The sequence below is a fragment of the Hippopotamus amphibius genome, chromosome 6, assembly GCF_030028045.1.
Source record: "Hippopotamus amphibius kiboko isolate mHipAmp2 chromosome 6, mHipAmp2.hap2, whole genome shotgun sequence".
Taxonomy (NCBI): domain Eukaryota; kingdom Metazoa; phylum Chordata; class Mammalia; order Artiodactyla; family Hippopotamidae; genus Hippopotamus; species Hippopotamus amphibius.
Window position 1 is genome coordinate 122,567,852 of NC_080191.1, and position 27,424 is coordinate 122,595,275.

The window sequence follows — 27,424 nt, forward strand, 5'->3', positions numbered from 1 at the left end:
ATCACATGGGGGAAAAGCTTGAGTAGCATATGTGTAGCATATGATCCCGTTTGTCTACACGTGTACGTGCAGGCTTTCTATGGACAGAACTTTCTGGAAGGAACTTTTCATTGTGCCTCTGGAGAAAGGGAAAGGGCTTCACTTTTTATTTTATATCCTTCTCTACTTATTTGAACTTTTTAAAAACCATAGAATATACATTACTTTTATAAGTTAAAGAACTTGTTTTTAAAAAATTATATATCTTTGGCTCTGGAGCAGCTTTCCTTTTTCCAAAATTTCTCTTAATAAACTCATCCCCATCTATGGATTTAACAATCCTATATCTACAAATGAATCCCAAATCTTTTGCTCTAGCCCACAGACACCTCTCTTCTGAACCCAAGCTCTGAATTTCTCGTTCCTGGATGGATATTTTTCTCTACACATAGCAGTGGCACCTTAAGTGCAATAATTCAAAACCTCTTTCTCCTGATCTGCTCCTTCTCTGTCTGTTCCCTATTGATCCAGCTTCAAATGCTTCTTGGATTCATTGATCATTTCCATTACCTCATCTTCTTCCACAAGTTACAGGAACTGGGACTGGAGCCCAATTCTGCCTGACTCCAAAGCCCCTCCTTCTAAACCAGAAGTGGGCAATACATTAGCCCTGACTTTAATTCCCTAGACCAGCCATGGCATGGAAAGATCCATGACTTGCTCAGAGAGGCTCTCCTGTCCCTTCTCTGCCCCTGAGCTCCCCGGGAAGCAAGACTGAAATTTTCCTCCGACTCACCTCTTCTGAGGAGTGGGCATTGCTTGCAAACCACGACGACCTTGGCACTCATGTTCTTGCCGGCCTGCTGAATTGCCAGATTTCCTTCTTTATAGATGTTGATGATTGAGACCGTGGCGTGCAAACTGCCACCTCGAGGGATGGTGGTGATGATGGTGCCGGCCAAGACTGTGAAAGAAAACATTTTTAAAATAATGGGATGGTGATGGCAAAGGTAAGCAGAACTGAACATATTGTACATTCCTCTAAGTTTCAGAGGCGAAACATTTCAATGTTAGAAAGAAGGCCCTGATAGAGCCGCTGAATTTGATTCTGTACGTGTCACCAAAATTCAGGTTGAAAAAAGGAGTCGTGGAGCTGTAACATTACCCGAGGTGTTAGGCATTGATACTGAATGGGAAAACCAAAATATCTGCTGAATTGCAGTCAGTTGCTGAGACGGGGACTTGTTCCAGTGTTTTATCCAACATGTGGATCAATTACCAGATAAAGGATGGGCTCGTGTGCCTCCACCTGTGATATTCAACAGAACCTTGTACCTTGAGAGGCAACGCCATGCTAAGAGGTTGCACAATGGGGGTCTGAGCTACAAAGATCTGAGTCCTTGTGTCTGTGTGGGTGAGCACCTGCCTTTCTTTTTCTTTAATGTTTTCAAATGCTATAATAAGTTAATAATGCAAATAAATAGAGAGAACATCCATAATTCCAGTAATTCCACAGAGATATAGCTACTATTAATATTATCCACAATAATCTTTAAGAAGCAGATGTATACATATATTACTACACAGATAATGTATATAATCTATTATTACACAGATTGTTCTGCTACTTGCACTTTTACTCAAAAATGTATCGTTGGGACTTCCCTGGTGGCACAATGGTTAAGAATCCGCCTGCCAATGCAAGGGACCTGGGTTCAAGCCCTGGTCTGGGAAGATCCTACATGCCGCAGAGCAGCTAAGCCTGTGAGCCACAACTACTGAGCCTGCGAGCCACAACTACTGAAGCCCACAGGCCTAGAGCCCATGCTCTGCAACAAGAGAAGCCACCGCAATGAGAAGCCCACGCACTGCAACAAAGAGTAGCCCCTGCTCTCCACAACTAGAGAAAGCCCGCACACAGTAATCAAGACCCAACAGAGCCAAAAATAAACAAACAAATAAAGTACATAAATTTATTTTAAAAATATATATCACTGACAACTTCCATATCACTAATTTTTAATCTAAAACATAATTCTTAACCCATGGCAGGACGACCCATCATTTGTTTAATGTGCTCTTGCCTACAGAATTCATGTTTTCCTTAGTTGTTTGCTAATACAAACAGTGCTGTCCTAAATTTACATTGCCTATGAGCACAGTTTGGTGTATCTGTATTCCCTCAGAAAAAAATTCACAGAAGTGGAAGTTCTGAGGTGAATTGTTATATACTTCGGAGAGTTGACTGCTTTTTATCTTCTTTAATGAACTATCTATTCACATCCATATCCCATTTTTCTCTTACTTTTTCTTTTGCTTAGAGAACATGCTTTATGTAACAAAAATGTTAATCCTCTGATCCCTGTACATATTGAAAATATTTGTACTCGTTTATTTATATCCTTCTGAAGTTGTTTTCTTTTTCTCTGCAGATGCAAAATTTTATTTGGTGAAAATCTATCAATAGAGCGCCTACCCGTCTGTGTCTCCCCCTGGTTCCTTTCTTGAGCTGTCCTCTCTCCTTGAACTTTTTTTTTTTAAACACATATGTATTACATGAAGGACCGCTCTTACAAATATACACTCCCTTAAACCTCTTCCCAGGCTTCTGCAGCACATGACCAATTGCAGCTGCCGAAGGAAACTGAAGAGAATTGGAAGCAACAGGTTGGGGTGGAAGTGGGGCGGAGGAAGAGGGAAGGTGGGGGCCAGCAAATAAAGCCCCTTTCCAGAAAGGGCACCATAAGAGCAGGGAAGGTCATCAGGCTTAGCAAAAACCAGAATGATCTGTGTTCCTTAGACCACCCCCCTCTTCATCCGTTATTTATCGTCTCTCCGTGGACATCAGGTGCTCTCTCCTTGAACTCTGACTCAGCCCAGAGAGCCCCATCTCCCTCTAATGACTGGCAAATATCTGTCTTCTGCTGGGTCTTTCATATCCTCGTTCTCATCCGTCCTGTTTATCTCACGTAACAAGTCAGCGTATAGAACTGAGGTATAACTTAAGACGTCTTCTTGCTTAAAAAAAAAAAAAAAACTCTAGCAAAATTCAGCTGCTTTTCATTATGTAACTCTTTTTACCATGTGACACTCAGAGAGAAGAGTCTCACTTCTGAGCCACAGAAAGACGGATGTTGTGTTTCTCAAAGGCGTGCTTTTGGCAATTTGTGGTGGGGGGAGGGCAGGGCGGAAATTCCACGTGATGCAAGACTTGCACTGAATGGCTTTTTGATGAATCCAGTCCCTACCCAGAAAACAAGCAGCACCTGGCAGTTACGGTGACAATCAGACCCTGCCCCTGAAGGAGTTTACCCATTTACCAGTGCTGGTTGGCAACCAACGGGCCACGGGTGATAGTATTGGGTCATTTTGGCATGTAAGTGAGTCACAATGGAATAGATTGAGTTTTGGACTTGGTGATAGGACCCTTTCAGGATAAAGTGAGAACCCACTGCTTAGGTGGTGTGCAAAGCTCATAATATCAGAGTTCTTCCCATGCCTTACTTTGATTCCCGGGGACGAGTGTTGACTGCAAAATGTCAGTCAGTAGCCGAGTGAAATCAGGTGGCTCCTATAGAAGGCCACACTGGATGTGGGAGCAATGACACCTGGTGCTACTGGTTTTCATTTTCATGCCATTATTTGAATTTTGGCTTGCAAGCTCCGGTTAGATTTAGGGCCCTAGATTCTCTAGTGCCTTCATACCTTCTCTACCACACAGTCCGTCTGGGCTGCAGTTACCACCTGAAGGCGTAAGAAAAAGGAAGCGAAGCCTTGCCTGGGAGGCCCTTTGTTCTTGGGTAACCTATTCAGGCTGTACCAACTTTCTTTTCCTGATAAGACTCTTTTTCAATGTTCCTTTTAAACAGAACCAATATAATGAAACTTGGGATCTTTTGCTCTTAAGCGGTTTTCACACAAAGTGCAATTTTTTTTAATTGGAAAAAACTCTTAGAAATTCTGTCATTAGGTAATATCCCCTCAGGTTCCCATTTATAAGAGTTTCCAAATGGATTTCAGATTTCCAAGTTTGAATTTAGTACTTTGGAAGGACACTACAGAGGAAATACTTGAATTTCTTCTGAGAGAGGCCAGCTTGGATATGTTTCTAATTCACTTAAGGTGAGTTACAGATGTGTGAAAAAACACTCAGTACATGAAAACTATGTGAGAAAAAAGGGATACAGGTCTTTTCAGGAATGTGGAGCCAGCCAGAATACTTAGAGCGGCAGTATTATGCACCAGGAGTCAAATTATTAAGTTTCTGCGGAAAATGTATATTTTCTGTACATGAATTTTTCTCAGTTGTAAAATCTAACAGTTCAAAAGGCACGAGTCAACATACCTTAGTGTGTAAGAAAATATTTTCTCGGGTAAATGAAGAGTGGACCTGACCCTTTACCATCACATTCACGGCAATTCCTTTGAGACTAAGCACGCAGTTTCAGGTTTCTGATTAAAGAGGAAAGGCTGGACTTTATTGCTTACCAAAGTTACTTGAACAATAATTGCTCTCCAGAGTTCCCGTCCGTCTACACTTCTGCTGACACAGGGCCACAGTGGGTTTTAAACCTTCATTCAAAGAAGAAAGACATAAGATTCAGGAAAATGAATTCAAGTACAATTGGTGTTTAGATCTGAATCTGTCAATTTAAAATTCCCATATATTTCCCTGAGCCACCAATCTGTCATTGCAATGAAATAATTAAAAAGCAGGCAAAGGAAATTCCTCAATTGGTAGAGCAGCAGCTACCAACTCCTGCTCTAATTTCCTCAGGGTAACTCAATACCCTCTGCTGAGTTTTAAACCTGCGATCAAAGATAACCCAAAGTTAGCCCTATTCTTTTCTTCCTTTAAATATAACTAATGCTGTAACCAAAAATAGATAGTCTCATGTGCCCTGCTTAGAAAAACCCAGTACAACAAACATGAACACAGGAAATGTAGGTTAACTCTTCACTTTACAAAAGGAGTCCTATGGGGCTCACCCCGACGGTACAGGGAGCTTTTCTTGGTGCACGTGAAATACACAATTGCCCAAATGTGCGTAGTACAGGTTTTTGGGAACACTGCTCACGTGGCAAAGTGTGTTATATCTGTAATTAGATGCAACCAATCACTAAACACTTGTTTTGAGCCTGTCATTGCCTATAGGGATCTTAAGAACTGAGGAGACAAATTTAAAAGTACAACTAAATAAACACAGTGGTTCTCAATCAGGGATAATTTTGCCCACTAGGTGCCACTGGGTAATGTCTGGAAATATTTTTGGTGATCACAACTAAGGATGCTACTGGCACCTAGTGGGTATATAACCAGGGATGCTGCTAGACACCCCACAGTGAACAGGACAGCTCCCAACAGCAAAGAACTATCTGGCCAAAAATGTAAACATTGCCAAGGCTGAGAAACTGTGACAGGATGAAATGAAAAGAAAATACCTAATCCTCATCACCATCATTAAAAATGTTTCCAAAATATTTGCTAATGATTCACTTACATGTGGCAACATGCTAGGAAGAACTAAACAAAACTGTCACAGAACTGTACTTGGTTAAAAATTTACAAGTGCAACACTGCCCTTCTAGTATGTTCTGCTAACTCTTCTGTGAATTCACTCTTAATTTGTACCCCCTACTTAACTCCAGAAAAGATCCAAAGTGGATTACAGTATTAAAATATATACACTTTAATGTTAAAATACACACAGTAGCATATATATACACATACACACACACACACACACACACACACATATATATGGGGGAAGAGTTCAGAAAGCATTTAGAGGGAATATTGTTCCAGAAGTTGGGGACCTACATTTACCTAATTCACTGAGTCAAAAGGTAGTGGCATTAGCGGTTCTCCCTTGTCTGATGAACTCGGCCTGGTTTCCAGTGGTCCAGAACGTTCATCCGGAGGTTGGGTGGGAGTCCCACACGGCCCCTTCTCTCCCTTCAGTACACCCCTGCTCTCTTGCCTTTAAGCCATCAGCTGTCCCACCCTGACCCTCCTCACCCTCCCGTCCTGTCTCTGCCGCCCTGCACTCCCCAGCAGGGGTTCTCAGCCTTCCTCTCCAGGTGCTCCCGCAACCGTCTGGGTGGGTCCTCCCTCCTCGGGGCAGATCCCTCTTGGTGCCGCAGCCTTATTCTTCCCAGAGACCCCCGCTCTGCTCCATCTCTGCCCCTCAGTCCCAGGCTCACATGTCCTCCTGCTGAAGTCTCGTGACCAGTCTCTCAAATGCAGACATCCTGTCGGCCAGTGTAGCCTCCTCTCCTTCAAGCTTATTTATTTACTCTCAGACTCTCATGACTACTTGATTTTCTGTCTTCAGAGGTTCAATACACCGATCCCTCTCATTTTTCCCTCTCCACCACGCTGGCCCATCTTTACTTCCTTAGCTGCTCCACATGGTTTCCACGGTCCATTAGTTCAGTCACTTTCCTGTGACTGACAATACCTTAAGCTCCCTTTCCCTTCTGTCCTCCAACACTTAGGAATCCCGTAGGAGCCTGTGTCTCTTTCTGTGCCTGCAGGCAGACAGCTGAGGACATAGATGGACCTTCATCCTAGTGACAAGCCGTCTCCAATTTCCACAGCTGTTTTTTGGATTCCCCCAGCCCCTGGGGGCTCCCACCTCCCTTCTCATTCTCAGCAGGTGACCTTGCCCCTTTTCTGGGGAAAACAGAGGTCACAGAAGAACATGTCCTCGTAGCCCTACCAGACCTCCGAGCTGTCTTTATCTGCACCCTCACATCTTTCCTCCCTTGAGAGAGGAGGCTGCCCACCTCTGGTCTGAGGTCTGTCCTTCTGCGTGTCCTCTGGAGGCCAGATCCTCTCATCTTTGTGGAAATGTCCTCCTCGGCTTATGCCTTCGCTCTGCCCTTCTGTTCTCCTGCTTTGCTGGCTCCTTCCCATTGGCTTTACCACGTTCAAACCCTCCCTTAGGGTCGAACTTGTAGACTGCGTGGCTGGACTTACTGTCCGTTTCCTCACCTCGCTCCACACGCCCCTCACCCCTGTCTGGCTCCTGCCTGCACAAGTCCACTCGTAACCCTTGCCAGGGTGTCTGGTCGCCTCCACGTCTTGAAAGCAGATGGTAACATTTCAGTCCTGCCCTTGTCTGAAGTCTCATCAACACTTGGCTCTTCTGACCATCCCCTTCTCAAAACACTCGCTTCCAAGCCCCCATGACATATGCTCCTGGTACCAATCCCCCCCTCCCCGCCCAGCTGCTCCTTTCCAGTCTTCTCTGCCAGCAGATTCTCCTCTTGAAAGAGCTGGAGTCTCCAGAGATTTAATTCCAGCCCTTCTTCTCCTTTCCCCATAACCTCTCCCCAGGCGATCGCATTCTGAACCATGGCATCAACCATGTAGATGTTGATGACTCAAATTTAAATCTCTTGCTTAACCCTCTCTTCTGAGCTGGAGGCTCAGAGCTCTGTCAGCATATCAGCTCCATCTGATGGTCTCACAGACACCTCAAACCCAACAAGGTCACAGCTTAACGTATGAACCTACGCCTCAACCTATGAGTCTACTTCCATGAATGGTAATACTGCCCCTCTGAGTTGTGCAAGCCAGGAACCCGGGAGGCAGGCTCCGGGATCACTCTGGTCCAATTAACCGTTAAGCCCTGTAGATGTCTCCCAAGGTCCCTGGCTGGCACAACAGCCGGCAGCTCTTGCCTGTCTCTGTATTTCTGTCTGGCGCAGGCCCCCCTAGACAGCCCCCAGAACACGCTGACACCCTTACCATCCGTTCACCTCGCTGTGGCCTCACAGAGTGAGCTTCATCAAGTGCGAATCTAATCCTGAACTTCGCTTAAATCCACCAACAGCTTCCCCCACACTTAGGATAAAATCCCAGATACTTAGAGCATAAGAAGCGAGGTGGTAGGGCCTACAGATGAGGCTAGAAAGAGAGGCTAGGGACAAAGTGTGAAGGAGTTTGGCCCCTGTACTGTCTTATATGGTAGCCACTGGCCACAGGAGGCTTTTAAATTTTAATTAAATTAAAAATTCAGACCTTTAGTAGCACTAGTCACACGTCAAGCGTTCAAGAGTGGCCACCGTATTGGATGACACAGATGTAGGCAATACATTTAAGTGGGAGAAAGACAAAGTCTGCTGTGTGTGTATGTTTGGGGGAGGGGCAGGGCATGCAATGGGGAATTAAGACAGAGGAAGTCAAAGGGAACCCTAACAGTGTGGCTACAGACGGTGTGGACCATGCTTGGGAAAACAGGTGGAGAAGCAGAACTGAGACAGCAAACTGTGACAGAAATGAGTTACGTTTGATATGTTTTAATTTAAATGCCTAGCAGTTGCAAAACTCCAGGAGATAATTACAAATTCATATTTGCAATTTCAGAGAAAGTTTAGGACTGGAGATAAAAGCTTGGGAACCACATGGGTGCAGACTGATAATTCACTGGAAAGAATAAGGACACCAGGGTCCACTGAGATGAGCTAGAAAAATACTGCTGTAACACGAGGCAGTACATTTCTAGGCCACAAGGTGGCGCACTTGTGGAGTGCTCAGAAAAATCAGCCCTTCAAAAGCGCCGTCCTCAGGACAGCCCTGCTCTGGGTACCTGCAGAAGACGGTGGGCAATAAAGCTGGGCTTATCTCAGCCTGGTTCATATCTTAACCTTAGATCCTTCCTTCTCACCTTTTTTTTCTCCTCCGTGGATTTAGATTTTGAAATAGTCTTGAATTCCTGGTGGGTGGAGCTGATAGGGTGTAGAGACAAGATACAGGGACTCACTCTTGCCCCTCCATTTCTTAGATAATACCCAGACCAGAGTTCCCAAACTGGATTCTATAATACATCGAATATTTTTGTTTGATTTACTCCAATTTGAAAAAATAATATATTTTGTATGACACATTTTGGAGCATACCTCTCCTCTAAAAAAGTGCAAATACTGGCAGATGTGAAAACAGGCAGGTATCAGGGCCCTGAAACTTTAACCTAAAATACTACAGTTCTATGCAATAAAAGAAAACCATAATTTTATAAGTGCCAAGAAAGAAAAAGTAGGCTTGTAATGCAAAAAAAAAAGTAGGCTTGTAATGAAAAAGTAGGCTGTCTATAATAAGGTTCCTAGGATTTTTAAGTGACCATAATTTTCTTAGATATTTTTAAATTACTAGCTTAGAAGCATTCTTACACCTTATACTTTTCTTTCATTCATGGAATCATATTATTCTCTTCTATAAGCTTTCATCTTAACTTTTTTAGTTTCAAGTATTTTCCTCTTTTTTTTCTACTTCAGAAGACTTTTTCTTTTCTTTCTTTCTTTATTACCTATTTATTTTGGCTGCACCGGGTCTTGGTTGTGGCATGTGGACTCTTATTTGCAGCATGCGGACACTTAGTTCAGGCATGCATGCGGGATCTAGTTACCCGACCAGGGATTGAACCCGGGTCCCCTACACTGGGAGTGCAGCATCCTACCCACTGGACCACCAGGGAAGTTCCCAGAAGAATTTTTCTTATACTCCTCAAGTTTGCGTACAGACTTCAAAACAGAAACACTTACTTGTAGTCATAGGAAAGGTGGTGGTAATGGGTGGTGCTGTAGTTGCTGGCAACTTTTTTGGCCTGAATTTGTAGTGACCAATAAATCCATCTGCAGTTAAACTTAAGTCTGATAAAAACTGAATGAGAAGTTCATTTCTCTCAGATACAATTGGCCTAAAAGAAAAAAAAAAAACTTTAAAAAATATATACATATTTAAAAGTTTAAGTGGCACCTCTCTGAAATGTAGAATTTTCTAACTTTCCGCCAATTTCTGACAATACATTACTCTGTTTAAACTGAAAGGCTAAAATACTTAAAAAGATGATGGTCTTAATCTGCTTAATATTAATGCGAATAGCTAACATTTACTGCATGTTTGCTGAGTTAGGCATGTGCTTTATGGAAACTGTTGAATTCTGTCTTCACAACAACCCTATTATTCCCCCTTCTTATGGAATAGGCGACTGAAGATCAGAGAGTTCAAGTGATTTGCCCAAGGTCCTCAGCTAGTATGTGGGAGGGTCAAGATTTGAACCCAGGCCCAGGTGCCTCTAGAGACGGTGGTAGACATTGGGACTGATGTAAACACTGAGGCTGCAGCTGGTGCTTCACAAGCACTGCAGGGTTTGGCCTGACTTGGCAACCACACAGCTTCTTTGAACTAAGACTGGATTCCAGCTGGCCTGGGGAGCTAGGGATGCCAGCCATGAGGAATCAGATGGAGAAATTTGGTGAACAAATTCCCACAGCCTGTGAAAACACAACCAAAGGGACCATCTCAGCCGGCTGGTCACCTGGGGATAAGAAAGCCATGCAGGGTTTAACGGGACTTTCATTTCATCGTAAATGTGAGTTCTTGTACCTGCCTGAAATGGAAACCTTCCTGTTCATAATCTGGGTGGCAAAATACTGTGAAGGAGACAGAGAAAGTGGTTACTTTGTTTTGGTGGTCATGAGTGACATCATTAAGAGTTCTAATTTTAAAGCAATTTTAGGGGCGTGCTGGTGCAAGATTTAGTGGCGTGCTGGTGCAAGATTTAGTGGCAATAACTGAGGCTCAGAAGCTCTCTTAAATCTCAGGGGACAACTATATTACATGAGACAGTTTCATTTAATCTTGCTATTGTTATTTAAACAATGTTTTAAAAATGCTGTTTGGCTAATTCTATTTTAAAACTAATTCAGAAGTGGAAAATTTATTTAATTAAGTTAATTGGTGGTTTGACTAAACTCCTTTCTTTGAGGCGTCTTCTCAGCCAAATCACTTCTTAGCCTTCATGGACAGTAAGTAATGAGGCAACCTCTCAGCTACTTTGAGGGGGGTGGGGGTGGAGGGGAGGGTAGATCTGTACTTGACCCAACCAGTTAGAAAAACTGCAGGATCTTTTCTGTCCTGAAGGTTATTGCCTTCTGAGCCAAGGGAAGAGACAAACCTAAGAGCAAGCTCTGTGACCCACATTAGAGTTCCAGTCACAATAGTGACCAAGGGCATTTAAATAATGCTTCTGAGAATCAAGCCTTGAACAGAAATATTTTATCTTGCTTTTGAAAACACATTCCATTAAATAAATACAGTGTGCAGGAAACGCAGTTCTCAACCACAATTACAAATAAGATATGCTAACCTCGCTTAGATGATAAAATTACAAAAAGCACTTATTATAAGCAGCAAAGAAAACCTTAAGACCCAACCAGGTCAGCCTTCTAGGCATGATGTTATAATTATAGTGATCATTCACTGCCTTTTCTATGAACTAATCTTGGAAGCACTATATTGGAAGCTGAATTTTCTCAAGAAAAAGTATTTTAGTAACAAAGCTATCTTTAGTCATGCTGCTGCTGAGCTTTAGTATGAATGTGACAGAGCCACGGTGGCATAAATGTACTGAGGGCCAAGCGCTGCATCTGCAAATCACTGTCACAAATCACTAGGAAGGCAAGGGGGCGTCTCACTTGCGCCCACTCCCCACTGGCAAATCCCAGGAATGGATTAAGGATGCTGACGGGTGTCTATTTATAGAGCCGGCTATGTGAGCTGTCTCTGCTTTGTCTTCCACAGTCTTCCTCTTCTTCAATCACTACAGCCAACCAACCACCACGTCCTGCCAATTTTGCCTCCTAAATGTTCCTTGATTCACATCTTCCTCTTCGTCTCTCCCACCCTTCCCTACCTCCTTGGCTCTACCTGGACCACTGCCACCGCCTCCTTGCCAGCTTCCTGCTCCTCTTGTCTAGGGTGGAGGCTCCAGAAGCACCAGTCCTGTCACTTCCCCTAACTGCACTTGGAGAGTTCCCATGTCTGCAGGACGTGGAAGCCAATTCCACCCTCAGCCTCCTCGCTCTCTGGGCCCCCCCTCAAGGTTTAGGCTCCAGAATAGCATGTATCTCCCCTGTGTATCTTTACTGACGGAGCCCCTCTGCTTGGAATGAGTCTGTCCTCCACCCTGCCTCTAATTCCCACTCTTCCTTCAAGACTCAGCTTCGAGAGGCATAATCTCTTCTCCCAAATCTCCCCTGACCTCCCCACCGCTTGTCCTGACTAGACCAAAGGACTCCTTGTCAGAAATCCACCCAGGACCCTCCTTTGCCAATTTACCTATCTGCCTTGTTTTGGTCCCTCCCACGACTTACCTCTGTATCGTTTATTTTATCTTTGTGTCCCAGGTCCCTAACATTGGGTCTGCCACACAGCTGGGGTGTAGTAAATGTTTCTGAACTGAATTCAGTGGTATTGATACTGCTTTGAACCAGGCACAGGGATGCTGAAGTGATGTCCCACCAATCACAACACTCTTCCTCCTAGTCACACATTTAACAGAGGAAAAGCTTCTCAAACGGGGTTTTCTCATTTTCTGCACTGTCCCACCCCACAAGTACTCTGACTATGGAAAAATATTCCTCTGGTCCAAGTGTTGGTTGGTGGGACAGCGTCTCCAGGCAAACGTCTCAGAAGTGAGTGATGCTCAACAGCGCCCCCTATCGCCCTCCGCCTCGAGGAGGCAACCACCCACCCTGAGCTGTGTGCTTCTCCTTTCCCTTTATCTACAGGTTTACTTATATATATGCAGCATGAAATCACATATTCTATAGGTCTGCATTCTTTTAGACTTCATGTAAATGAAAGAGTATCTAGTGTGTCTTTTTCTGCTATTTTTTTCACCCTCAACATTACAACTGTGATATTCATCCACTATGTTCACAGCTGTCTGGTGTGAACTGTAACAGAATTTAACTGTTCTCTTGTTGATAAACATTGGGCTGTTTACTCTCTCCCTAGTACAAATAATATTGAGAATATTTTTTATGTCTTGGGATGCACAGGGACAGAAGTGTCCTTAATGGACACACCAGGAGGGTATGGTATACGCTCTCCACTAGGTCAGAGGATACACGCTCATTTTCAATTTTATTAGGTATTGCAAACTGATTTCCAAAGTGATTGTACCAATTTACTCACTGTGATTTATTCACTGTGCAGCTTTCTTCTTTGGGGAGTGCCTTTATGTCTTTCGCCCATTTTTTCTCTTGAGTTGTGGTCTTCCCTTATTAATTCTTAAGGATTCCTCATTATGTTTTGGAACCTAGACCTAGGTCTTTGTCAAATATATCAAATATTTTACAAATATCTGTTTCTGTTTTGTGCCTTCTGTTTTCCCTCTCTTTAATGTGTATTTTGATGAGCAGAATTCTCTCTTTATTAAAAAATTTATTTTTGGCTGTTGGGTCTGTGTTGCTGTGCATGGGCTTCCTCTAGTTGTGGTGAGCGGGGGCTACTCTTCCTTGCAATGTGTGGGCTTCTCAGTGTGGTGGCTTCTCTTGTTTCAGAGCACAGGCTCTAGGCACGCGGGCTCAGTAGTTGCAGCTTGTGGGCTCTAGAGCACAGGCTCAGTAATCGTGGCGCGTGGGCTTAGATGCTCTGAGACACGTGGAACCTTCCTGGACCAGGGATTGAACCCGTGTGCCCTGCATTGGCAGGAGGATTCTTAACCAGCGCGCCACCAGTGAAGTCCCAGAAATTCTCATGTTTTTCATTTAAGTTCCCAATCCGTCTGTAATTGACTTTTGTGTGATATTAGATATGAATACAATTCATTTTTCCCATATGAGCAGAAGTTGTCCCTGCTTCATTCTTCAACGGGGCCATCCTTTACCTGCTGAACTGTGCGTCTCTGGGATGTGCCCAGTCTGCAGAGACATGTGGATATGTTTCTGGCCTCTCTTTGGTGTTTTCATCAGTCAATTTTTCTACCTCTCTGTTAAAACCACCCTGTCTTAATTACAGCAGTTTTCTGACCTGGCTCCATCATGGTGGGTCAAATCCTCCTGCTGGTTCTTCTCCTTCAAAACTGTCTTAGTTTTGCCCCCTTCCCTTGCAATGTACATTTTACAGGTGGACCGTCAGGTTTAATGGAAAACCAATCTTTAAAATTAAAAAAAAAATACTTTTTCCCATTCATAAGAATAGTGCATAGTTTTGTTTATTTAGGTCTTATTAAAATATCTTTTAGTAACATTTTATAATTTTCTCTATTTCTCTAAGGCCTCGTACACAATTTGTTAGATTAAGTCTTATGTATTTTATATTTTTTGTTGCTATGAAATCTTTAAAAATACAAACTTTTTAATTCAAGCTATGTAAGAAAAGATATATATATATTTTTATATATATATATATATATATATATATATATATATATATATATATATATAAATGCTTCCAACAAATAAAAATGTAAGTCTACAAGTCACACTTTAATCTGGTAATATACAAAACTGAAGTAATAGATTTTTCTAAATTCAAATCAACCTTGAATTCCTAGTCATAAAGTATTTTTTATACATCGTTAGATTTAGCTTGCTAATATTTTTTCTTTTAGGATTTATTTTTCATCATGTTCGTAAGTGAGGTTGGTCTTCAATATTCTTTTCTTGGACTGTCCTTCCTTGTTCTGGTGTCACTTTATACTAGCCTTGTAAAATTCATTGTGGAACAATCCCTATTTCTCGCTGGAAGAATCTGTGCAATGCTGGAATTATCTGTTCCTTAAATGTTTGTTGGAACTCATGGAGAAAAACAACTGGGGCCTGTTTATTTCTGCCCTTGATAGGAAGACTTTTCAACTACAGATCAAATTTCTTTAATCATTATTTGGCAGTTCTGGCTTTTTCTTTTTCCTGTGTCCACTTTGCTTGAAAAAAAAAGTATTCTCTCTAATTTTTGGATGCAGTGTTCTCTATTTATCCATTAGACCAAGCCTGTTGTTTTAAAATCTTCTATATCCTAATTTCCCATGTTGTCAGAAATGTGTTAAAAATCTCCCACTGTAATAGTGGACTCCGTAGGTCCATCTTTTAATTTTTATTATTTTTTCAATTATTTTTGATGTACATATAAGTTTACAATTTTTATATCTTCCTGATAAATTGTACCTTTTATCATTGTATAGGGACTATTCCTAGTAACTAGAAATTACTATTTTCTGCCTAAAGTACTTTTCCCTGATATCAATAAAGCTATACCAGTTTTCTTTCAATTAGCATTTGCTTCCAATATTTTTTTCTGTCTTTTCATTCTCAAATACTCTGTGTTCTTATTTTTTGGAGACGTCTTGTAAATAGCATATAACTGGATTTTGCTTTCTTATCCAGTCTGACACTGTCTTTTCAACGATTTGATCCATTTGCATTTATATTGATTACAGATACATCTAGATATATTTCTATGGTTTCCTTTTATGCTTTCTATTTGTCCTGTCTTTTAAAATGTTTCCTTTTTTCTCTTTTGTTGCTTTCTTTGGATGGAACTTTTTTTCTCATTGCATGTTTTCCCTCCACTGTTTTGGAAGCTAAACACTCTAGTTCTACTCTTTTAGAGATTACCTCAATTTAACATCCATATTTACTTTGGCATATTATAAAGTTTCACAATATCTTCACCCTATCCTCAAAGACCTGAGGATCCTTCAACTCTACAATCAGTATCTTTGCTGAGTGTTTCTTCCTGCATCTCAGTGCTTTATTCTGTGATCATTATTTTTCTGCCTGATAGTAAAGTTATAATGAAGTTTCTTCAGTTAGTGTTTGTTGGGTAGTAAACTGTCTTGGCTCTTATTTAACTGAAAATGTCTTTATTTCACCCATATTCACAAAAGACAGGTTTATCTGGATAAATAATTCTAGAGTGACAGTTACTTTGTCTCACTACTTTGAAGATATTCTTCTAAGATCTTCTAACTTCCATTGCTGCTATTGAGAAGTCAATTGTTAGGCTCTTTCCTTTGTGATAGTCTGTCTTTTCTTTCTGGATGTTTTTAACATCTTTCTCTGTTGGTCTGTGGTTTTACTATACTACATGTAGGAATGGATCTATTAATATATATGTTGCTTAGGATTTATTGATTTCTTGAATTTGATCATTGATATCTTTCATTCATATTGGAAAACCCTCAGCTATTATTTCTACAAACATTAAATTCCTACATTCTGTATTTTTTCTTATGGAACATGAATTAAATGTATCTTAGATCCTTTCACTCTAGCATCTATAAATCTTAACCTCTCTTTTATATTTTCCATCTATTTGTCCCTTCATGCTATGTTCCAGGGAATTACTTCACATCTATCAATATGTCTCAGTTCCCTAATTCTTTCTGGAGCTATGTCATATCAGCTATTTAACACATGTATTAAGTTTCTTGTTTAAATTATTATATATCACAGTTCTGGAAATTATGTTAGGCTCTCTGTTAAATCTGATCATTTCTGAAAATCTCTTGATTCTGACTCATACTTTCAACAGCCTGCACTTTATAGGCTCTCAAGTAAATATACTGTATATGAATTTCTTTAAGCATACTTATTTTACATTCTGTATCTCATAATTTTACTATATATGGCCTCTGTGGGTCTGATTATACTCTTTTGTTTCTGCTGATTCTTGTTTATGTTAGCTTTTCCTTTCCGTTTTGTGAATTTTTGATTGGGAACGTGTATTTCTTGCAACTTTATTTATAGGAATTCTTAAAGCCTAAGTTAAGATGCATTCTTTCAGAGAAGATTTGTGTCTTCCTCTGTCATGCTATGTGGGCACTCTCAACTTGGAAATTCTTTAAACTAAATTTCTGACTATTTTTTCGGGGACAGTCAGGTAGTGTAAATTATAACCTCAGATTCACATGTGGACTGGTTTTTGGTCAAGAATTCCCATCAGAGACTACCGCTTCTTCCTTTCACCAAAAGCCAAGGCCCAAACAGCCAGTTTTCCTTATTATCTCCCTTGGGGACGAGGGGAAGAATTAATTCAATCACATTGGTGTCACACATTCATCTGCAAAGCCAAATTTAGGTATAGTAATGTTTAAATTATAACTAACTTGTATGTACTAAAAATACTTAATATTATCAAACTTAATAAATATAAATTAATTTAAACTGGAAAGTACCTTGCTTTAACTCAAATGTGCTATGGGAAATCATAGAAATGCACGTAAGATCAAGTGATGCAAATGCTCTAATTATGTTGAAGCCACAGAGTAGGAGAGGCTGTTTAAATTGGCACAATGGTGACTTGGCCAGCAAGCTGTACTAATGTCAACTGCTGCTTTTCCTAGTATTGTATGTGAGGTTGTGAAATATCTTGCACCAAAACAGTCATGTGTTGCACCAAATACAGCACAGAGGAGCTGAGTAATTTGCCCAATGTCACACAGCTAGTAAATGGCAGAGCTCTTAGCTCCATAAATGTTTGCTAATAAACACATGGTGTCTTTCAGGCTCGCTCAGCAAGAATTTGAGCAGCCATGCAAGGAGGCATAAAGCCCAGGAAAGTCCAGGACAGATCTCTGATCAGGTAAAATCACCTGCATCTATCATAAGTCTCCAGGTTTCCTTGTCTGGATTCCCCAAAATCAGTGCCCTGGTATTTGCTCAGAATTTTCCTCATTTCGCTCTGATGCTTGAGCTCCGCCTCACAGGGCAGTGCAGTATCCAGATCTCTGGCTCAGCATCTGCCCATGGGGCATCGCCAACTCTGCTTCTGTTTATTTGGCTGCCGTGGCCTCTCTACACTCTTGTTGATGCTGCCTTGCTCTCTGGGTTGGCTATTCTTGGTGCTGGCGCTGTACGGGACTCCACTGCCATGGAACCCAAGAATTTGTGAACAAAGCAACAACACAACATCTTCCAGAAAAGACAACATAATTGGGCAATTTAAAAAGAAACGCGTTCAGAGCCCCTAGAATATTAATGAAATAAAAACAGGTGCTACTTACGCAGGGGGGCTGTCACCACAATACTTCCCAATTCTTTCAGCGTCGTTGATCTCCCTGCCGTTAAACACGGCCACATAATCATACCGGCAGTAGTTATCACGCTCAACATCAAACTTCTCAAACTTTAATTCTATAAGCTTTAGTGAAAGCACAACATTAGAAGTGTCAAAGGAGCAGTGCAGAATAACCTCAAATAGAATTCTTCCTCTCCCCAGATTTGTAGGGTGCCATGATTTTCCTTCTTAAAAAAATGTATTCACCATGTTTAAAAATTTTTTTCTTATTGTTTACATACTTCTTTAGTTAACACAATTGTGGTATTCTTTGGCTTTCATTTTTAATCATTGCAAAAGACCATCTCAAGCCAAGATCAATCTTAGTTTAAGACTGATCTTAAACGTGGGAACTCTGTTCACTTACAGCTAAGAAAATGGAGAAACACTACATCACCCTAGCAACCTATGTTAAGACTTAAACTGAGAATGTGTTGGAATGGAAAGGGGGCTATACAGCAACTTCATTCTTCTCCAGAAGAAAATTAATAGAAATAAAAGTATTATCTACAATGTACTCTATAGTTGTGTGTGTTGGGGTGTGGTGTATGTGTACATGCTTGGGTGGGTGAGATGGGTGAACACAATAGTTCTCCTTTCAAGGAAAGGAGACTCACATTCCCATCACATGTAAAGAAGCCAGATTCTTTAGGACCAGAGGTTCAGGGAAGTGGGAATTGACTATGATGTCTTCTGGAAGTATGTCTGAAAACTGGGCCTGCCAAGCACCATCTACTTGGTGATCTGGTTGATTTTTGAAGAGGCTGCACAGAAGCACGGATACACAAAGTCACTGTTAGATTTCTGAAGTACTTCTTAATTTTTTATTTTTGCGTGGTACCAATAATAGTGTCCTAAATTATTCAATAGGAAGTTTTGATGTAAGAGCAATCATTCTTCTTATAAGCAGATTTTTCAAGAGTCCCTGCAACGTGTGAATCAAAGAAGTCTCACTGGGTTCATAATACCCACGGCACCCAGAGAGCTGGTCCCCACTCTTGCTGGGTGGCAGGTGGGCAGGCAGCCCTTCCCGCTGCTTATGGAAGATAACAGGCATTAACTCCTGTTAGGACAGGCACGTTGTTAGTAGCTGCAAGCTAGCAAAGACTTAGACACAGTAATGTGTGTGAAGGTGATAACAGCGATGGCATCACAGAGAGAGAGACACAACGGTGAAGTCTGGCTTTGAACATGACTGCCACTTATCTACACATTTATCCACTTTTAAAAAGTCAGCACCAGGAATGGATGAATAATGGCTTATTCATACTTAACACTGCTTTAAACTATATTAAAATATTTCCTCTTTGGGTCCTATAACTTCTCACTGGTTAGTAATAAAATGCGCTCCAGGTTATTTAAAAATTGGCTGAACTTTTTCTACTTAGAAATTAGTCACGTAACAACTTTTGGAGCGAAAATAAAAATAAGTAAATAAATAGGAGGATAAAGGGGAAAGCTATGATTTTTCAAAAAGTGTGTCTTTAATAGAAGAAAAATGCCCATAGATTTACATTAGGACTTAACTTTCTCATATTATTTTTCTCACTTGGACAGAGTTTCCAGTGATTTTAGACACTACAACGATTAAAAATTCAGTTGGCTGAAGCCAAAAATCACATAAATAGAACTCAGATTTAAATAATCAAAGAGAAAAACAGTGGGCAAGAGATGCTAAATTGTAATCTGTGAGTATAATTAAATTGAAATTATTTAATCTAACCTATTTACAAATGACACAGAGAAAAATGATCAATACAATCTCAAGAATTACACAGGGGCTTAAATGTTTGAGAAATTTAATTTTTAAATGTTATTTTAAACTATAAAACATTCAATAGGTTTATGGAATCTTTCATTGTCAAATGAATGAACATATTTTTCTTCTTAATAAAACTGCATTTCGGGATTATGATAAAGTTGTGTGTGTGCGTATGTGTATACTCAAATCACTACCTTGCACGGCATATTTGCCTGAATAATTTTCCACTGAAGAAATGAATATACAGCAAATAATATTTGTGTAAGCACTACAAAAAGATCAATTGAGAAAAGTTTTTTTAATAGTGTCATAACGCCCACCATAGTGTTTTGATTAAAGTCTATAATGTTTGTAATAATAATGATATTTTAAAAGTTATTTTCAAAATTCCACAGCATAGGCTTGGTCTATTCTCATGCTAAGTTCTGTCCTGCAATGAATATCTGAAAGTGGTCCCCAGAAAGGGTAAAAGTTCATATCACCACAAACTAACAAACGCTGGAAAACTAGACCTTCTCTGTTGATTGTTTTAGAGCAGTGAATAAAGTTATTTGTGGGGAACCTGCATGAATTTTATTTTAAACAAGAAAAAAAGAAAAAGGAAAGAAAGTAAGAAAAAACCACCACAGAGCAGAACAGTTTTCACATCAGACACCTTGTTCTTAGAAAAGATGATGGGGTGTTCTTGCACTGGCTTTGTCAAAGTGAAGCATTCAGGCTGTTTCTGATTTGGTGACCAGGAAGGCCCTTACCTGGACATGCCGCCCTGTGCGCAAACGGTAACCTGAAGTGTACATGTACTTGGAGATTTGTTACCCACCCACCATCAGTCACTGCTGCGTATAACCCCATGTTTACAACATCTTCCACAGGGTTAAACAATCTCACGTGGGATTTGCAGACCATTTGTATTTCAAAATCTGTTTTGAAAATTATAATTCTACAACAGGAAATCAAATTCATGACTTTGCAAGTCAAATAGAGCAAAGGCAATTTTAATCTGGGTCTTTGCATGAAGAAAGTGTCCAGCTGGCCTTCCCCACCCGGTATCTTTTACAGTTCACACTGTCTGGGCAATGCACACGTGCATACTTTCTTCATGTTTTCAGAGAAATCTCACCTGATTTTTTGGGGCTACAATGTGCCACACACAGGTGACTCCTGCAGGGTAATCACGGTCTGGCCAGTTGGGGGTTTTAAAAGAACCGGAAGGTCTTTCAAGGAGTCCTCCGCAATACTGATCCCCTGAAGTTATTAAAAATGAAAAAAAAAAATCAAGTTTATGGCAATGCAACCACATGGAAATCAGGGATTTGGAATATTGCTAGTGTAATAAAGGCAATGGCAGAAGCTCTTAAATATTCTCTTTAAAAAAACAGTTATATAGTCTCCTCTACACACACACACACACACACACACACACACACACAGAATGATCTCTGGGTTACCTGATATATCACATTAGCGTAAGAGAGTGAAGGACTGAAATCAGGGCCATAGCTTCTTTTCTTTTTCCCATTTTTTTGGATGAGACAAGATATCTGGGCATGCACTCATTCAGAAATCATGCAGGCTCAACTAATTCTAAACATTTTAAGAACTCTCAAGGCAGGGGTATTTATTAAGGCTAAAATCCATGTTCATGGACAACATCTGAATTAGCTGTTACAGACAACTCTCATTACTAGGAAACTTTATACTATACATCTTTCACAATTTTTAAGAATAATTTTGTTCGTAAAAACAATATGTTTATAAATTTTCAGCAATATTGAAAAGCATTAAAGAAGGTAGGAGTGATTTCTAGATTGGGCCTATAATGGGCAAGCTGTGTCTTCGTCTGAGAAAAGTGACTACTTCAGGAAAGTCTCCTGGACTAACAGGGGGGTCGCTCTATCCCTCACAGCTAACCATGACCCTGGACTTGGTGCCAGGCATGGGCAGTTCTGCTCTGAATGAAGTCAGAACAGAACCAGGAAGGCTGTCTCCCAGGGGCCTCAGGAAGGGGTGCCACCAGGTGTTGCCGGGACCTGCTGGAGGTGCCCTCACACCAGACAGCACAGGCCCTGTGCATTATGACAGGGGTGGCCCAGACGTTGTGTTTCTTCAGCCAGAGTCCCTCTGCTGCCCTCTGTCCCCAAACCTCTGGTTCCTCCCTCACCTGCACACTGAGGTGGCCTTGTGTGGGGCATGAGAGCATCCTTCTACCTTCTCCTCTGTTTCTTCCACCCCAGACCTATAACCCCATGTAGAGCTCAGACTCAGCAGTGCTGGAGGTTCTCCCTTTATGCACAAATCTCATTATTTCACTAGGAGCTTCAGAAGTTCCACCAGAGCCAAACTCAGCAGTAGTTCTGACTGTCAGGATACTAGGATGGAGGTTTAGCTTCACACTTGGTCTTCAAGAGAAAATTCTGCAATGCTAGATTCCTGTCCTCTACCAATATTAGCCTCTGTCCTCTGGGACTGAACTGGGTTTCCCAGACATGCCTAGACTCCTGGTAAAGCTGTTTCTTCCTTGGTTAAAGAAAAAAATTAAAATTAAATCTGGGGTAAGATTACCTCAAATCCCACCACCTAAAACTAACCACCTCTACATATGTACTAAAAGATTGACGGAAATAATTTTAGAAAGATATTTTAATATGTTTTACATTTAATTTTACTTGTATTTAACTAACAAAGAAAAACTGAAAGGAATTAATATACTTCTTCAAGGAATGCATTATGCATCTCTAGCTTAGCCTATTTAGTGTTAACGGTGTATTTCTTTTTTTTTTTTAATTAATTTATTTATTTTTATTTTCAGCTGTGTTGGGTCTTTGTTGCCGCACGCAGGCTTTAACTGGTTGCAGAGAACGGGGGCTACTCTTCATTGTGGTTCGCAAGCTTCTCATTGTGACGGCTTCTCTTGTTGCAGAGCACGGGCTCTAGGTGCGTGGGCTACAGCAGTTGTGGTGCAAGGGCTCAGTAGTTGTGGCTCGTGGGCTCTAGAGCACAGGCTCAGTAGTTGTGGTGCACAAGCTTAGTTGCTGCGCAGCATGTGGAACCTTCCCAGGCTAGGGATCCAACCTGTGCCCCCGGCATTGGCAGGCAGATTCTTAAGCACTGTGCCACCTGGGGAGTCCAAGAGTGTATTTCTTCATGTACTGTGTATTTCCATTTGCTTCTCCATCCTTTGTTCTATTGTTGTCATATATATTATATCATACATTATGCTTGTCACAATAGAGCGTGAAAGTTTTTTGTTTATTTTGTTTTGAACAGACACATGTAAAGAAATGAGGAGAAGAAAAGAAAATAATACACAGTCTTCTACATTTGCCATGTCCAGTGGCCTTCAATCCTTCCATTACCTTTGTGTTACCCTGTGGGGCCACTTCCCCTCAACTTGAGGAACTTCTTTCAGTGTTTCTTGTGATGCAGGTGTTTATCTGCAAATGTCTTTATTTCACTTTCATTTTTGAAGATGGGCTGTAGAATTCTGGGTTGACAGTTTTATTCCAACACTTTAAAAATGCTGTTTCACCGCCTTCTGGCCTCTGTTGTTTCTGCTTAAAAGAAAGCCATTCTTCATACCATTGTTCTTCTGTATGTAATTTGGGTTTTATCTGATTGCTTTTAAGCTTTTCTCTTTATCTTTCCAATTCTATAATTTAATTATGATGTGCCTAGGTGTGGCTTCATTTTCATTTATCTTATTTGGCGTCTGCGGACCTTCCTGGCGCTATAAATTGATGCTCTTCACTAAATATGGGTGACTTCAAGGTATTATTTCTTAAGATTTTTAATTTTTCTGCACTGTTATCACTCTCTTCTTCTGGGATACAAATTGCACGTATGTTAGACCACTTGATCTTGTCTCGCTGGTCTCCAAGGCTCTCTTTCTTTCATCTTTTGCCTCCTGGTTCTTCAGCTTGCATCATTTCTATTCAAATCCACTGCCTTTTTCTTTTTGTTTCTTTTTTTTTTTTTAACAGACAATAAACTGCATATATTTAGAGTTTATAATCTGGTATCCCAATCTCCCAATTCATTCCCCCCCAACCCTCCCAGCTTTCCCCACTTGGTGTCCATATGTTTGTTCTCTACATCTGGGTCTCTATTTCTGCCTTGCAAACTGGTTGATTTGTACCATTTTTCTATAGTCTGCATATATGTGTCAATATACTGCCTACAATCTGCTTATAGGCCCATCAGGTAAATTAAAAACTTTCATATTCCATATCTTTCAGTTCTAGTGTTACCATTTTCTCTTTTTTTATACTTGGTTTCTTTTCTGAGATTCTCAATTTGTGTACTTTTTACACATATATTTCCCTTTAAATACTTAAACATATTTATAATGGCTACTTTAAAGTGCTAGTCTGCTAATCGTAACCTCTGGGTTATTTGGGGGTCAGTTTTTATTGACTGCTTTTTTTCTTGAATATGGACATACTTTCCTGGTTTTGTCCCATGATTGGATACTGGACATTATGACTGATACATTATAAAGTTTCTAGATGCTGTTGTGTTCCTATGAAAAGTGATTTTTGTTCTAGCAGGCATTCAACTTGGCTAGACCCAAGCTCAAAATCTGTTGCCCCGGCAGTGGGCGGCAGCTGTAATCTCCATTTGTTTTTTGCATCTTTCAGATGATGCTTTTGTGCCAGGCCAACTGGGCTTTCCCTCATATATGTAGAGTTTAGCTGTTAGCCAAACATTTAGGTGGATTATATCTAAATTTTTTGTGCCTCAATTCTTCCGTAGCTCCCAGCCAAGGTTTCCTCCCAAAGGTCCTGGCTGCTCTGTCAACCCCAGATTCTGTACTCTAATATCTGAAACCAGCGATATTGCACTATAGTCCAAGGCAAGAAAAGATTAGGAGTGCCCTCAGGCAGAAGGTTGCAAGTTTAACAGATCTTGATCACTGCGGTTGTCTTCCAAGGGTAAAAGTTTCTACCCTTGGGAGCTCACATGTACTGACATGAAACTATCCCAACTCGTAGTGAGAAGCGAAAAGAAAAAGTTGTGAAACATTACGAATAAAGTCCATTTATATATTTTCAAAGCTATTGCAAAAGTACATACATATAAGTAAGAGCACCTAGAAGGTATGGGAGCCACTAGCCATGGCTGTTTCCAAGAGGAGACCACAATGGGGTGAAGTGTTTCTATCGCTGTATGTGTATATCCACGAATTTCTACATTTGAGTTTTCACAAGAATACATATGGGCTTCAAAAAAAAGACTGATTTTCTTATGGTTTATCTCAGAATACTGAATATAGTTCCCTGTGCTATACAGTAGGACCTTGTTGTTTATCCATTCTATATGTAATAGTTTGCATCTACTAACCCCAAACTCCCCAGTCCATCCCTCCCCCACTCTCCCTCCCCCTTGGCAAGTCCGATTTTTTAATAGTCTCTTGATGGTCTGCTGGTATTTATTAGCTCTCTGTTTGAAAAGAATGGCTCTTAAACTTTAGATTAAATGAGTAAATCGGTATAAAGTGCCTGGAACAGTGCCTGACACACAGGAGGCAGTCAATAACTGTGAGCCCTTATTATTGCTATTATGTGGAAACGATACCTCTTTCGTTCGGTTCAGCGGCAGAGAACATGGCCATGAAGCCATTCCCAGCCGTGTTGGCATCGGAAATCATCTGCACCATCATCTTGTTGCCACTGGACACAAGGGCTCCAGGCCGGAATGTGCCGCAGAAACGCCCGATGCGCTGGCCGTTGGAGTGGCCGTTGTACACGTCCACAAAGTCATAGCGACACAGGTTGTCACTCTCCAGGTCTATGAATCGGAAATTAAGAACTACTACTTTTCCCTCGGGAACCTGCCAAGAAAAGGGCCAAGTGGAAAACCATGTCATGAAAACAACTCAAGTCTTTATATCTAGCCAATTACTCAAATGAGCAGATGAAAGTTTAATACCCAAAATGATGCCTTTTCTTCCCTCAATTCTGAACTAGCCCAGAAAAGGTTTTCTACCATAATGCATTCCTAGTAAAACACACACATTTGTTCTCTTTTGACAAATTCCACACTTCTCTAGGGTACACAAACTTATTCCTAAGGAATTTGTCTCAACAAAGCTGGTGAATATTGGATCAGTCTTATTAATTGATAGTCACTGTTTACAAAGAATACCAGTCCTGACTGGGACCTGAGCACACATCTGCATATTCTAAAGCACCATGGCACTCAGAGATGGTGCTTGGCAAAGAAACATTTGAAATATCACTTTTCACAAATAATACAATAGGACAATCTCAATGTACAGAATGTTTCTATGAAGTTCAAACGGAAGGAGTGATTTGGCAGTTGTGCAGCTAATTTATAGATAATTCACTTTGGGTCCTGAAGAATCCAGATCAACTATCTACACTGATTATATTAACTGAGTAATTGTGGAATCATCTCTTCTCAAAGTCACTGAGTTTTTATTTGTTTTCCAGGTGAAAACTTTATATACCAGGCAACCTTGAAACCCAATACACTGATGAAAAAGATGTGTTTTCACTTTCTCATAAGACTTTCTTCACCAAAATTTCCTCCGTATCATTCTTATGATGCATCCGTCCTTGTTCCCTGAATAAGTAGGGAAAAAATGACTACAAAAGCATCTGGCAGGAGTCTTACAAAAGCACCATTTCTTTCCCGGTTCACACTATCTTCTGATTTCTTCATTCAAGCTGTTTAGTCATAAAGTCTTGATCAGATTTATTTCACATTCAATAGTACAAGAATTTCATTCTGTAAAAACTTACGTATAATGAAGGTCAGTGATTAAGAAAACAAAAAACCACAAGCAACACTGATTGGTTCACCTTAATTAACCACCTCAGACTCAAGGATCAATAGATGCTGTCACATAAATATGGCTTCCCCATGTTAGTAAGTGCTGTGAATCTTTTTTTCCCTATGATAAGAAGTGTTTCAGTGCTATCTGCCTTTTTTGTCAAACACATAAACACCCATAAACACCCCAACGTAGAAACTGTAAGAGAGTAGTCACAAGAAGGGGGATATTTTGGCTTTGCCATGGTTGCATTCTAATTGCTGGAAGTTTATCTTAAATGTGAATATCAGCAGTTCTAAAGCCACAGTCTAAGAAGCTAACGGTAGAAAATGCAATTTAATTCTTAACCATTCTCACTGAGATGGCTGTTGCAGAACGTCCTTGTTTTTTTGTTTTGTTGCAATCTCTATTTACCCCGTGATCAGAAAATTATCAAAATGCGATGCCACATCTGTAACCGTGAGTATAAGCAAGCTCTCTATGAATTACGGAAACATTCCCAGCCAAGAAAAACACTTTGAACTAAATTAATTAGGATTTTCCTTGCATGAATAATGACTACTTATATAAATGTATAGATTAAACTCTATGGAGGGCAATTCAAAGCTTTGAGACCATCCACCCACAGAGTGAGTATAGATGAAAAAAGGAAGAGATCTAAGGATGGAGCCCTGGGGCATTCCAATGTCATCAGGTCTCCAAGATGAGGTCAAACCACCACAGAGGCTGAGTCAGTAAGTAGGAGGCAACCAGAAGGATGTGGTGCCCAGAAGCCTGATGAGGAGAGTGGGTCAAGGAGGAAAGACTGATTGGCTGAGTCAAGCGCTACTGCTGAGTCAGGAGGATGAAGACTGAGAAATGACCACTGGGTTTAGCAACCAGAGGTCGCCAGTGACTCCCACACGGCTGTTTTGGTGGAGCAGTAGGGACAAAGCCTGATACAAGAAGGATCGAGAGAAAATGGAGTGAGAGGAACTGGTGAAAATGAATACAGACAAGCCTTTTAAGAAGTTTAACTGGAAAGAGGAAGAGA

The 27,424-nt window shown here is 40.8% G+C and overlaps 1 protein-coding gene across 1 annotated transcript in view; it reads right to left on the minus strand.

Annotated features, from left to right (window-relative positions):
• The window catches only part of PCOLCE2 (procollagen C-endopeptidase enhancer 2), a 68,073-nt gene that overhangs the window by 1,828 nt on the left and 38,821 nt on the right, over nucleotides 1-27,424 (minus strand). Inside the window, exons 3-8 of the mRNA XM_057740349.1 lie at nucleotides 25,170-25,425; nucleotides 20,716-20,840; nucleotides 17,781-17,917; nucleotides 9,529-9,683; nucleotides 4,468-4,551; nucleotides 776-943 (exon numbers count right to left, since the gene is read on the minus strand). Coding sequence (XP_057596332.1) covers nucleotides 776-943; nucleotides 4,468-4,551; nucleotides 9,529-9,683; nucleotides 17,781-17,917; nucleotides 20,716-20,840; nucleotides 25,170-25,425 — 925 coding nt within the window. The remainder of the gene's footprint in view (nucleotides 1-775; nucleotides 944-4,467; nucleotides 4,552-9,528; nucleotides 9,684-17,780; nucleotides 17,918-20,715; nucleotides 20,841-25,169; nucleotides 25,426-27,424) is intronic.